Below are 14,467 nucleotides of genomic sequence, written 5' to 3' on the forward strand. Positions count from 1 at the left end.
TCAACCAGGTGTGATGGGGGGCCGAGGTGGGCAGATCAGTTGAGGTCTGGCCAACATGGCAAAACATCGTGTGCACTAAAAAGACAAAAATTAGCCAGGTGTGGTGGCATGCTCCTGTAATCCCAGCTACTCTGGAGGCTGAGGTGGGAGAATTGCTTGAATCTGGGAAGCGTAGGTTGTAGTGAGCTGAGATTATGCCACTGCACTGCAGCCTGGGCGACAAAGCAAGACTGTCAGAAAAAAACAAAATATTCTGCAATTCACACTCCTCCTGCCAACAGTGTATGAGAGAGCTTGTTTGGCCATACCATCATCAACACTTGCTGTTACCAACCATTTTAATTCCTGTCGGTCTGATTAGGTAAAAAAATCAGATCTCACATTCATTTGTTGTTGTTTTGCTTTGTTTTTTTTTGCTACTGAGTGTCTTTTCAAACATTTATTGTGTAGTTCCATTGAGCAATAACAAAGCATTGCAAGTTAAGATTTATCTGAGAGTGTTTTTCCTGGGAGGGTGTTGATTATCTTTACAAACTAGATTATTTCCTGTGTATGTCCTCCACAGCAAACAGCGGCATAACAAACTGTGGAGATCTCATTCAGATAGTGACCTCTCAGACCACCACGAACCCATCTGCAAACCTGGGCTAGAACTCAACAAGAAGGAGATCACCACCTCAGCAGACCAGATTGCTGAGGTAAAAACCATGGACAGTCACCCATCCATACCTCCTGTCTTTGTGGAACATGTAATCCCACAAGATACAAATCAGAAAGACCTGTGTACCAAAGAAAGAATGATCTGCTTGGAGTTTACTTCTAGGGAATTTCATGCCGGACAGATTGAAGATGAATTAAACTTAAATGACATCAATGGATGCTCATCAGGGTGTTGTCTGAATGAATCAAAATTTCCTCTTGACAACTGCCATGCATCCAAAGCCTTAATTCAGCCTGGACATGTCCCAGAAATGGCCGACAAGTTTCCAGACTTAACAGTGGAAGATTTGGAGACAGATGCACTGAAAGCAGACATGAATGTCCACCTACTGCCTATGGAAGAATTGACATCTCGACTGAAAGACCTCCCTATGTCCCCTGATCCTGAGTCACCAAGCCCCCAGCCCAGTTGCCAAACTGAAATCTCAGATTTCAGTACAGATCGCATTGACTTTTTTAGTGCCCTAGAGAAGTTTGTGGAGCTCTCCCAAGAAACCCGGTCACGATCTTTTTCCCATTCAAGGATGGAGGAACTGGGAGGAGGAAGGAGTGAGAGCTGTCGGCCTTCAGTGATAGAAGTAGCCCCTTCCAAAGTGACAGCTGATGACCAGAGAAGCAGCTCTTTGAGTAATACTCCCCATGCATTAGAAGAATCTTCAATGGATGAGGAACAGTCAAAGGTAAAAACTATCTGTATAGTTTTCCACCTAATGAAGTTCTCTTCAAAGGCAAAGCATTTTGGATTCTGTTACGTTTATTTTTGATGGAGTGTCTGGCTAAGATTTTCTTTGAAAACTTAAGGTTTAAATATTTTTTAAATAATCTTCCTTTTGGGAATTTCATCTTTCTGATGTCATTGGAAGCACTTCTAAGAGGGGATGACAGAGGAAGGGGTTAGCCAAACAATTGTCGTGACTGAATGATGAGAAGTCCAAAGCAGGTAATATCAGATCTTACCAAAAAAATGCCAGGGACTCAGATACTGCATGAGTGAGAGCTGTGTTTCTGAGAAGATAGATTCGTTTGGGAAATTCTTATTGTCTCAGAAAAGTCAAAGACTAGATGTATGTGAACAGTTGTTAGAGTAGCAACTGCTTCCCGTGCTGAGTTCCTGCTGTTAATAATGTGCCTGTCTTCTTCATCTCCAATGCTGTGGTACTTAAGAATCAAGGGGAAATGAATTTGCAAGCAGACAGAATTCTAAGATTCTTCTTTGTGGCATAGAAGCTCTTACAAGCCATCTCAAACCAGGGAAAGAATCACTATATTGCATCAATTCTAAGACTCACGCTTACTCATATTTTGACATTTATGGCATTGTGATGCATCTTATAAACAGTAGTGTCTTAAATGAATACGACACAGTAGTTAGAGGAATAAACTGTGACACATTTACTCTAACATACCAAACTTCACTTAATGATTTTAGTGGAGCTAGGTAGATTCTTTTCATCTCCTGATGTCCGTCTACTTATGTATACCACTTTGTCCGTTACTGATTTGTTCTCTCTCCTTAACTCTACCCCACTGTGATTCTTGCCTCTGCTTCTGTCTTTCCACCACTCCCAAGGCTGTGCCTCTGTTTCCTTTTTACGGAGAAGGCAGAATGCTTGTGCTTTCCCTTGGGCCAGTGACTGTAGCAGCACTGACAGAAATAGCCTTTCTGCAAAGTCCCTGGTCATATGAGCACTCCCTCCATGGCCCATGCACATACTGGGCCCACTATGGCTTCTCTCCCAGTCTTGGCAAGTTTGCCTCTGCCTGATGTCATGGCACATTTCCCCCAAAGGCATTACTGACCTTGTTAGTTTGTACTAACTCTGACTCTCTTTTGAAAGAGAAAGACCAGAGCAGTTCCCAGGGAAATATACTTTGAAGGCTTATAAAAATGTTAACTAAGCTGGGCGCGGTGGCTCAAGCCTGTAATCCCAGCACTTTGGGAGGCCAAGGCGGGTGGATCATGAGGTCAAGAGATCGAGACCATCCTGGTCAACATGGTGAAACCCCGTCTCTACTAAAAATACAAAAAATTAGCTGGGCATAGTGGCGCGTGCCTGTAATCCCAGCTACTCAGGAGGCTGAGGCAGGAGAATTGCCTGAACCCAGGAGGCAGAGGTTGCGGTGAGCCGAGATTGCGCCATTGCACTCCAGTCTGGGTAAAAAGAGCGAAACTCTGTCTCAAAAAAAAAAAAAATGTTAACTAGATTGATAGCCATAATGATAACTACTTTAAGAGGTATCCAAGGATCATTCCCAGATTTTGAGTTTTTGTTTTGTTTTTTTACAGTAGGACCTGATTTTGCATTCGTCAGTATTCTCTGCCCTTGTTCTAAATCCACCTGGGAATTTGTAATTGGCAAAATAGTAAAATTAGAGAGTTATGATTTCTAAGTTTGTTAAGGAATATAGCTATGTAAGCCAAGTAAACCATTCCAAGAAGGAATCATGTAAAACTTAGAGACTGTGTAGTCAGATAGTGTATGCCCCTGCTTGTAAGTACTGGGATGCTGCTGCCAGGGGAAGCAGTGGGAGGATGTGGGTGAAAGCTAGCAAGACGAAGGAGCGAAGAGAGCAGTGAGTCTCCAAAGCAACCATCAGATGATAGCCTCGTCCATCTTGCCCTATCACTGGGACATATCTAAGTGGGCCACTTAGCCCTTGAATGGAACACTTTCCCTCAGATAGGTTAGGATCAAACTGGAAGTTGATAGGCCATAAGGGAAAGGTTTCATTTACCACAGTATGGCCTGAATTCTGGAGGCTCATAGTCTTAGGGAGACATAGATTATAGGCGCCTCCAAAGGTATTTGCTATTCATTAGATTGGAATTCTGCTTAAGTAGACAGAACAGAAAGTTTGGTAGACAGTATCACAACCTATAACAAATTTTGTTGAATTCAGTTTTTTTCTTGTAGTCTGACAAAACAGATGGGCAGAGTATGGTCCCAGGCACTCCATGATTTGTATTCTCATAGCCAGATAGGTTGTCCTGGATCAGAGGATTAATAAGCAGAAAATCCAGCATTTTCAATTAGACTATAATTCTCCATAATCATCTCACTACTTTCTTTTCTTAGGCAATCTCAGAACTCGTCAGCCCAGACATCTTCATGCAGTCTCACTTAGAAAATGCAATTTCAGTCAAAGAAATTGTCACTGAAATTGAGTCCATCAGCCAAGGAGTTGGACAGGTTCAACTGAAAGGAGACATCTTATCCAACCCATGCCATACACCAAAGAAGAACAGCATCCATGAGCTGCCCCTTGAGAGGGCCCAGACCCCAGAGAACAAACCTGGACATGTGGAGCAAGATGAGGGCTCCTGCACAGCCCAGCCTGAAGCAGCCAAAGACTCAGGGATATACAACCAAGAAGGCTGCCTAACCACACACTCATCTATAGCAGACATGGAAGAAGAGGAACCTGCTGAGGGAGAACAAGAGCTCCAGGCCTTAGGGATGCACCCAGGTGCCAAGTGGTACCCTGGGTCTGTGAGGCGAGCCACCTTGGAGTTCGAAGAGCGCTTACGGCAGGAGCAAGAGCATCACGGTGCTGCCCCGACATGTACCTCATTGTCCACTCGTAAGAATTCAAAGAATGATTCTTCTGTAGCAGACCTAGCTCCAAAAGGGAAAAGTGATGAAGCTACCCCAGAACATTCATTTGTCCCCAAGGAACCAGAGATGAGCAAAGGCAAAGGGAAATACAGTGGGTCTGAGGCTGGTTCACTGTCCCATTCTGAGCAGAATGTCACTGTTCCAGCTCCCAAGGTGCCAGAGTTTGACCACTTGCCAGTTCCTCAGGAGGGCCCAGGGTCAGATACTGGAACACAGCAGGAAGAAGTCCTGAAGGATCTAAGGACTGTGATTCCATACCAGGAGTCTGAGACACAGGCAGTCCTTCTTCCTCTTCCCAAGAGAGTAGAAATCATTGAGTATACAGTTACATCACCTGATCACACTGGGCCAGGGAGTGAAATAGCCACTAGTGAGAAGAACCGAGAGCAAGGACTGAGGAAAGTGAAAGTGGAAAAATCTGTCACTGTGCTCTGCGCACTGGATGAAAATCTAAACAGGACTCTGGACTCCAATCAGGTTTCTCTGCACCCCCAAGTGCTACCTCTGCCTCACTCTTCCTCTCCTGAGCACAGCAGGCCCACTGACCACCCAATCTCCATGCTGAGTAGCCCTGAAGACAGAGGCAACAGCCTGTCGACAGCCCCGGAGATAGCAGCACCTTTTGTCAGTCACACAAACCAGTTACTGTCTGTCACTCAGGATTACCTGCATCCCCAGACTATGGTTCACCTGGAAGGCTTCACAAAGCAGAGCAGCACCACAGATGAGCCCTCCACAGAACAGGTTAGCTGGGAAGAAAGTCAAGAGAGCCCTCTCTTCAGTGGCAATGAGGTGCCATATAAGGACTCCCGGCTAAGTAGCGAAGACCTAAGTTTAATAAGTAAACTTGGTGACAACAGTGGGGAGTTACAGGAGAAACTGGACCCATTACCTGTAGCCTGTCGACTCCCACATAGCTCTAGTAGTGAAAACATAAAAGGTCTCAGCCACAGCCCTGGTGTGGTGAAGGAGCATGCTAAAGAAATTGAGTCTCGAGCAGTTTTCCAGACAGGGCTCACCAAACCATCCCAAATGAGGCGCTCAGCTTCTCTCGCCAAATTAGGTTACTTGGACCTCTGTAAAGACTGTTTACCAGAGAGGAAGCCTGCCTCCTGTGAATTCCCTCATCTCAAACTGCTTCAGCCTTTCCTCAGAACAGACTCAGGCATGCACGCCATGGAGGACCAAGAGTCCCTAGAAAACCCAGGTGCCCCCCACAACCCAGAGCCCACCAAGTATCTTGTAGAACAGCTCACAACAACAGAGTGTGTTGTGCAGAGCAAGCCAGTGGAGAGGCCCCTTGTGCAGTATGCCAAAGAATTTGGTTCCAGTCAGCAGTGTTTGCTCCCCAGGGCAGGACCTGAATTGACTAGTTCTGAAGGAGGCCTTCCCGTGCTACAGACCCAGGGACTACAGTGTGCATGCCCAGCCCCCGGGCTAGCCGTGGCACCCCGTCAGCAACAGGGCAGAACTCACCCCCTTAGGAGACTGGAAAAGGCAAATGACAAAAAACGGACAACCAACCCCTTCTATAATACCATGTGATTCTGAGCCTACACATGTGACTTTCTAGAAGAAAAGTTTGTAAAAGGGGCAGGTGTAATATGTAAGGAACATGCACTTTATTGGTTAATTTTATAATATTTTGGTCATTTTACTGTTTCTGGCGCATGCAGGGTTTGGTTTTTCAGTGTGTATGTGTGTGTATATGTAAGGGGAAAGAGAGATAGATCTGGATGGCAAGACCATTTATCATTTTTTATTTTAAAAAAATCAAACCTCAAAAAAAAGTCATTTTCAGAGAACACCTTTATCAAAGGCAAATTGCTGTTTTTCAGTCAGCTGCCACCTGTTTCTCCTTTTGTCCTGCGAGAAAAGGCCTAGTTGCTTGATTGAGGGAAGGAAGCAGATTCAGAAGGCTGGAGATAAAGCTGGGAATTGAAAGTGTTCCCCCGCCTTTGTGATGATGGTTTGGTTTTCAGACCTGAGGCACTGAAGGAGGCAGGTTCTACGTTGCTTTAAAAAATTGTCTTCGGTATTCAAGTTGTATCATTACAGTAAGGCATGATAATGGCTGGCTCTGCAAATTTATCTTATAGTTTTTTCCCCAAGAAAATTATTTTTGAAATGAAATTAAAAGAGGACTCCAAATGAAACCCAAGTGGTCTTCTGTAGAGGAAAGCATGATAAGAGGAGGAAGACATCAAGTTGGGGGTGGAGAGGCTGCTTCCCAGAAACTGCTAGGGCAGTGGGATCCACACAGGTGGGCCTCTTGTTTCTCCCTGCCAGAAAAACGAGCTCTGCAGTGTCCTCCCAACTAAAACCACAATAGTGACATGTTTGAAAAGCAGCAATCGAAAGTCAGTGTGTTCTTGTAAAATGAATAAGCATGTAGGGTTTTAACCCTTCCACTACTTGAATAATTCTTTGGGCCTTCTGAGTTTAATGGCCATATTTTCTTCCAGTTTATTTTCCTTCCCAGTGCTTGTTGCCCCCATGCTGCCTACTTTTTTTTAATTTCATAGATTATATTTGAATTGTTCATATGTTTAACACCATTGAATGCAACATTTTCTTTTCTGTATTATCACTGTTAACACTTGACTTTTTTTTCCTTTTCCTGGAAGGTTTGTCATTTCTCTAAAGTTTATACACAGTATTTATGTACATAATATTGTCGCTGTCACAGTGTTTTGTTGTTCATGTGGTAGGGTATTTTTTGATTTATTCTTTTTAAGAAGGAGTAGAGTTGCAACTGGAAAACACACAGACACCAGAAATAAAACTGTTGGGTGTTGATAGGAATCTATACAGTATGTTGATGGTGGTTGTAGTTGTTTAAATGGAGACTTCTAATCACCAGCTCCTGCCAAATTATGTATTAGTAACTTCTTCCTCAGAGACACCCCTAAAGGCTCCCATTAGGTCACAGTGTGACTGAAAGCTGATTTTTCTTTGAGACTGAAATCCCAGAACAGTGTTTGCCAGTATCTCAACCACAGCCAGGAATTGTATGTGAACTGCCCAGAGTGGAAGCTCCTAGTGGAGGCTGAAGGCCACAGGAGCGGTCTCAGCCAAGGGCAAGTGCCCACAGCGACTCCATTTAGGATGCTGTCGCTTTGCTACTGTCGTGGAGATTCTTAACGCAGGAGCACCTGCCATAAACAAGCCTCTTGTAGCTTCTTACAGAAAACAGATTTAGCCTGGCATGAAACACCTCTGTGGCTCATTAAAACGGAAGAGGCTTGCAGATTTGCTTTCTGTTAGCTTTTGTTGATGTCCACATTATTGAGGATTGACTGAGTACAGACTGGAGACAGGTTTTTGGCTCATTGCAGCACTGAGAGGAAAATACAAATGCATAGACTGTCAACGTGATGTCAGAGGCCAGAGTTTGATGGGGCAGATGGCAGGGCAGCATAAAAGATACAGAAAAGGTAAACTGAGGATAAAGAGGAGCTGTGAAGTTGTATGGAAGCCAAGGTTGGGTCTGACGTCACTGCCAGGAGGCAGGCTGGACAGAAACCACTTGCTAAAAGCGTCTTCATGGTGTAGTGATTATGTGTACCCTGTGCTGTTGCTCAGTAGTTTCCTTGAATGTTCAAGTATATCATCCACACAGTTTTGTGATTCCTGGATATTTGTGTGTTGTAAAGTGTTTTGTTAGGTGGTATGAACCAGTGTGAGGAGGCCTGAGACAGGGTTATGGATTTCCAAGACTCTTCCATCGAGACTGCCCTGCCTTGAAGCAGTGCCACTACCAATATGATGGGGAAGGGCAGGAAATTGTGCAGGGTGGGGAGAGGATTTGCACTGGAAGTTAAGAGTGGCATCCACTCCTGGTAACCCCTGATGATGATGACATCCCATGCATTAAGAAGTACAAGCAGGACCAAAGTTTGGACTTTTCCCTTTTCTCCCACCACTGTGTTTAATGCTCACTCACTGCATTAAATAAGAACAAGATGGGACAAAACCCATGAATGCTCTGGGGTGGGGGGACAACTTTTCTTTAAGAGCAGAGGAAATAGTGTTTCTACCTTTTTATAATTACATTTTTTAATCATTTAGTGTTTACCTGCCTAAATAAACATCTTCTGCGGAGTGTCTGTAATTCAGCCATGCCAAGGAAATTTTCCAGCCCTTTCAGACTCCCAGAATTGGGTGTTCCTGAGTTATTTACATAGCTGAGCAATGTCCAGGGGAGGTGCATAATGAGCTGTCAAGGACTTTCCAGACTTCCTTCTCTTCAGACTCTTATAATCTCCAGTGGTCTGTTTCCCTTTTTTTCTGTTCACGGAAAGCCCAGACCTGAAACAGCAGATTTGATAGACTGGCCAAGATGAACAGGAAAAACCATGACCTCTTGCCCTCTCTCTCTCTCTCCTTCTCTCCCTCTTACTGTCTCTCCCTCTTTAAACCACCATATACTCTCAGTTATTCTGGAGGAGTGTGTGTGCAAGTGTACACATATGTGTACATGCATAAAAAGAGCTGATGTTTTGGTGCATGGGGTAAAAGCCCCAGGAGTATACAGAATTTGAGCTGAACCTGGTCAGTAGAAAGGGAAACCCCAACCCTTTCTTGATTTTTGGAAACATCTAGAAGTAATGGATACTATAGTAGAGGCGTAGTACAGTAATATTCACCTCTCCACATTTCCGTTGCCTTTTAGATGCTAAATGTTTGGGATCATTCCTCCTTTCTTAGTCTCTTCAGGATCTTTTCTGGTTCTGTGTCAAATAAATCCCTACTGATAATTCCTCCTCCTCATTTTGCAAACTACCAGAGCTCCAAGGTCAGCCTGAAGATCTCAGTGCCCCAGGCTCTGAGGTCTCCTGCTCAACAGGACCCAGACAGATGCTATTGGGTAAACCCAAAGCTTCCTCTAAGAAGCTTCTGAGATGTAGTAGGTCACAGAAGTGTTCACCTGTTTCATCTGAGGATTTCAGTTGTGAATTGATCTAGGCATGTTTGGTAAAAATGTTTTTGTGAGAGTTTTTTTTTTTAAAGCATTATGCAAAAAGTCACTTTTAAGGGCATTTAAAATTTTTTAAATAAAGCCATTCTTTGGCTTTTTTGGACTATTTGTGGATACCTTGTTTACACTTTGAATATTAAAATGTTCATCATCTTGTTGGCCACTCAGTCCTGCAGGCATCTGTGCCCTGGCTGTCCTGTATCCTCTTGCAGAGCAGTGCCATAATGGTCAGCCCTTGTGAATAGGTGGGCATACCCTGAAGCTGACTTCCATCTGTGTCCTGCATTCCCAGCCAGCACTCCCTATGGAAATAGTTGTCATTTCCTCAGTGATGATATGTCTTATAGTGATGGTTGTAATGGTGAATGGCTAGTGTCATTTTGTTTAATTTTGTTTTGCTTTTTGATGGTGGATAAGATGAAATTTTAGCTGTTTCAGTACCAATCCAACTTAAAAGCATCTTGGACTTTGTTTTCCCTTCCAACCTAAAAGATCAAGGCATGTATTAGACACAAGCGTATTTGCTGCCTCCACTCCTCTGACATGCATATTAGGAAAAGGCCTGCCACCAAAGCAGGAAGCTGCACATTCCTAACCCTTCTCCCAGGGTGTGGAGTCCCTTGATGCCATGAAGAGCTATTGCAGGCTACTTCTGTACTTTTCCAGCCTGGAAATGGAGGGTGACTAGCCCTGGCTCCTGCTATGAGAAGAGAACCAGCCTCATTTTCTCAGTGCCCCAGAGATCTAGGACAGGATTTCTAAACTGGAATCATCCTTAATCAGCTTGAAGAATCCCCCAAGAGGCATTTGACGGGTACTGCCATCTGTGTCCTCAAAGCAATACTGGTGGCAGTGTCCTGTGTACACATGCAGAGCTGATACCCAAACTAAAAACTGGGTAACTGGCCCTGAAGTGCTTCCCAATCAGTAAGCCCACAGGGAAATGTTTCATTTTTATGTTTTGTGGATTTTGGTTTGCTTGGCATATCTAAAGGTGCCTTTTCTTCTTCTTTTTTCCTGCTTTGTTTTGTAGGACTTGTTCTAAACATGGAAAACAAGTCCAGAAGACTCTCCCTCTGACTGTTACCTTTGCCCCAAACCACCCCAAACTTTTATGCTCGCATTTTATTAAAGCAGGTGCTCCCTGGAATCTCTGGGACCTTTTTGAGGCATTTGAAGCAGAAAATAGAGTGGTCTCATCTCCTTCCTTAATCTTCCTGGTGGTTGAGATGTTCCACTTGTACCATAGATTTTTTTATTACTGATGTGCTCCGCTGTTTTTAAATGTGAACTTGTGTGCAAATGTGCAGATTAAATGTTCTTGTTACAGATTGAATAAATTTTTATTTTGAAGATGAAACGTGTACGTCATCAGATGCAACAAAGGAGGGAGGTGCTGGAGAAGTGTAAGGGTTAGAAGAGGGAACACAGTGAACAAGCAGTAGTTCTCAATGATTCATCCCAGTCATGTCACCCTGAAGAGAGAGCTGAGGTACCTCAAAAATAAATGAAACTTGCTACCTGTCCACAAAGTAAAAGACTAGACAGGAGATAGGATCACTAAAGATTATTTCAGGCAGTGTGGCTCCAATCAAGTGACCAAGCTGGGAATGTGCCAGGTTAAGGAGGCACTTGCCAATGCTACCACCTGAATGTTAGAAGAATGAAAAAGCAAAGGGACCAAAATTCCTCCTCCATATGTGCTGCAGAGTGACTGATCTGGGACAGCTGTGGTCACCTGCCCCAACAGACTGGATTTGTTTGGTGGGTGACCTCTCTGGACATAGTGGGCAAGAGCTAACAAGCTTTCAGCTCAAGGCATCTCAGCCCACTGAAAAATTTCTAGAAATGGGACATGAATTTCCAAAGAAATAAAATCTTATTGCCAGGTGTGGTGGCACGTATCTGTAGTCCCAGCTATTTGGGAGGCTGAGGCTGGAGGATCTCTTGAGCCCAGGAGTTCTGGGCTGTAGTGCACTATGCTGATCGGGTATCCACACTAAGTTCAGCATCAATATGATGACCTCCTGGGAGTGGGGGACCACCAGGTTGCCAAAGGAGGGGTGAACTGGCCCAGGTCGGAAACAGAGCAGGTCAAAACTCCCATGCTGATCAGTAGTGGGATCGTGCCTGTGAAGGGCCACTGCACTCCAGCCTGGGCAACATATCAAGATCCTGTCTCTTTAAATAAATAAATAAAGCTCATTATTCCCACCATTAGAAGAGAAACATTGGTGTCACTGACATAGGAGAAGGGGACAAAAGGCAGTTCTGTAAAATGGCCTAGGGGGTATCCCCACTTCTCCCACCTTTCCACACAGATTCATCGTGAGATGTTTAGTGGTGCCATTCATCACATACAAGGGAGTGCTACCATCTAGGGAGAGCTCAGTTTCCAGTTCCAATTGCTAACAAAATTTAGTGAAGTTCCCCCCAACCAAAAAAAAAAAAAACACACTGCCTTGAACTAAAGTCAGCTTGCTTCATTCTGAATCATCCATATCAAGTGGGAGGGCCACAGTGCTGGTCTTTAGCTGGAGTGCATGATGTTGAAGGTAAGGCCTTTCACAAAATTATTCTAAGAGTGCCTCGGATCCCTGACCAATCTAGATAACCTCAGTCTTGGCTTTCTAGCCAAAGCAGATGGACCAAATCATGGTTAAGTTACCAGACTACCTCATCCAGAAAATGGCTTCCTAAAAGATGAAATCCATGGCTGTCTTCTATGGATTGCAGTCCAGAGCTAACAGTTCGAAAGGGAGGCACCAAGCCCAAGTAGCTTCTTCCCCTGGTTGGTTCTTCCTGCCTTAACTCTGCCCACTCACAGCTCTGCCAGGCCTTGGCAGCTGGAAGAAGGCTAGAGGGCAGAGCTGAACTACACCAGGCCCAAGCAAATATCTGAATCCCTGTACACAGAAAGCACTGCCCTTCCTAGATGATGGAACTGAAGGGAGGATGCACTGATGGATTCTTGCTTCCTAGTCCCAAGCCCTTCCCTCTAGAAGGGAGTCTCCTGTTCTCTTTAAAGAGGAGTGTGGGGGTAGTAGGGAAGGGGTTATTTCCGAGGTGGCACCACATCAAATCCCTACTCTGCTAATGAGTGGTGCAGAGTTGGAAAGAATCTGACCCAATCCTGTTCATTTTACAGCCCAGAGAGCTGTAAAAATATGACAATTGAGCCAGGACTGGAACCAGGTTTTTAATTCATGCCAGGCATCCTTTCCTCTGTGCCACACAGCATAAACTCTCAGTAATGCTTTAGCTTAGCACATGTGAGATAAAGTGGCACTGTCCTTCAGGGAGAGGCAGAAATGAATGGTGCTGAGAAGCATGGACCAGATACCAGACCACTTGGGTAAGAATGGTAGCTACATCAACTACTAGTTGAGGTTGTGATGGGTAAGTCAGCTAACATCTGTGGCTTCATTTCCTCAACTGTTAAATAGGGATAATAACAGGGCCCACCTTAGAGGATTGTTTTTTGTTTTTGTTTTGTGGTGTTTTCTTTTTGGCTGATTTTGTTTGTTTGTTTGTTTGTTTTTGTTTTTTTTAGACAGAATCTCACTCTGTCACCCAGGCTAAAGTGTGGTGACACCATCTCAGCTCACTGCAACTTTCGCCTCCCAGGTTCAAGTGATTCTTGTGTCTCAGCCTCCTGAGTAGCTGGGATTACAGGTGTGCACTACCACACCTGGCTAATTCTTGTATTTTTAGTAGAGATGGGGTTTCACCATGTTGGCCAGGCTGGTCTTGAATTCCTGACCTCAGGTGATCCACCCACCTCAGCCTCCCAAAGTGCTGGGATTACAGTCGGCAGCCAACAGGTCTGGCCTAGAGGAGTATGAAATTGATATGTATAAAGCCCTTAGAACAGTGCCAGTGCCTAGCACATAAGCATGGGTTATTGTTATAAAGGAGCAACTGAGTAACTCAGGTATTTTCCTCCTAATAATGTGCCTGGAATCTTTAGGTAAAAGAGAGGTGACTCATGTACCCTCATACCCTGCCCCTGCACCCCTATGCCAGGAGTTATTTCTGGAGCACTCGTAACAGTTTTTGATTTTGTTCCCCACAAGCCACTGACTCGTCCACAAAAGAAACAAAGGAGCCTTGTGGGGCCCCTCATGGTTTCACCACCTTCACTCCCCTTTCTCCCCAGTGCTGGTCTCTGCCCTCCGGAAAGCTGTGTTCCATTCACTCCCAGGTATGTCCTGGAGAGTGGGAAGTAAGAACTGGCCCCATGATGCCCTTATGATCCAAGGGAAGAAATCCTGGCAACGTGCAGACACTGGGTAAAATGGAGCCACAGGACTAATGGTCTTCACTGGCTGTATTTTGATCAGATTCCCTTTAATCTCCTTGACCTCAGTCAACATTCAGTTCTGTGGGTATTGGGGGATATGGGGAAGCTTACCTGGAACACAGTCGGGCACCAATTCAAACAAGGCACAGAAGACATTAGGAGTCTGACCTCTGCGCTGGCTGCTCTGACCCCTAAAATGTGACTAGAGATCTGTGCCAGCCTCTTTCCCCTGCATCTGGGAGGGGAGGGAGTGTCAGGTGGATTCACTTTACACTTGGTCCCCTCCTTGGTCTTTCAGCTGTTTCCTGCCCTGCTCCATGGAATCCTCTCTAATGGGGGGAAATGTCTAGCACAGAGCCAGCATTTTAGGTTTCTCAAATGACCGCTTTTCCCATTCATAACAATAACTAACATTCACAGCCCTGTGTCGGGTGCCCTCGCACGTGCCCTGGATCAGTATCAGCCTGGGTCCTCATATTCTAGGGCCTGAACGTGCAGTCTCGCAGCCCGGGCCGGTCAGGACAGCTAAATTGGGAGCGCGATTGCTGCTGGAATGCGGGCGGAGGCACCTGATCTCGCACGGCTGCCCGCTCTAGGGGCGTGCGCCCCCTCACCGGCTCCCGGGCCGAGCGTCCTGCTCCGTGTCTGCGAACCCAAGCCTCCCCAGCCTACTAGAGTCACGGAGGGAGGGAAGGAGCGTGCGCACCCCGCACACAGCAGCACACTTACTTTTGAGGCTTTTCCGAGGCCTACGGAAGCTCAGAGGGGATCGGGAGCGCTCGACTTTCCCGCCTCTGGAGGGGACGGGGCAGCTTTGGCCCTGGCCCCGCCCCTACGCTAGGCCCC

At 45.4% G+C, this 14,467-nt stretch overlaps 1 protein-coding gene across 15 annotated transcripts in view; it reads left to right on the forward strand.

The window, feature by feature from the left end:
- Nucleotides 1-10,678, forward strand: part of SSH2 (slingshot protein phosphatase 2) — a 306,939-nt gene extending 296,261 nt beyond the window's left edge. For all 15 annotated transcript variants that reach the window (XM_078373915.1, XM_035303255.3, XM_078373908.1 and 12 more), the window contains 2 exons: nucleotides 566-1,400; nucleotides 3,798-10,678. In XM_078373915.1, coding sequence (XP_078230041.1) covers nucleotides 566-1,400; nucleotides 3,798-5,882 — 2,920 coding nt within the window. In that variant the 3' untranslated portion in view covers nucleotides 5,883-10,678. The remainder of the gene's footprint in view (nucleotides 1-565; nucleotides 1,401-3,797) is intronic.
- The last annotated feature ends 3,789 nt before the right edge of the window (nucleotides 10,679-14,467 follow it).

Source organism: Callithrix jacchus, chromosome 5, assembly GCF_049354715.1.
Source record: "Callithrix jacchus isolate 240 chromosome 5, calJac240_pri, whole genome shotgun sequence".
Classification (NCBI taxonomy): Eukaryota; Metazoa; Chordata; class Mammalia; order Primates; family Cebidae; genus Callithrix; species Callithrix jacchus.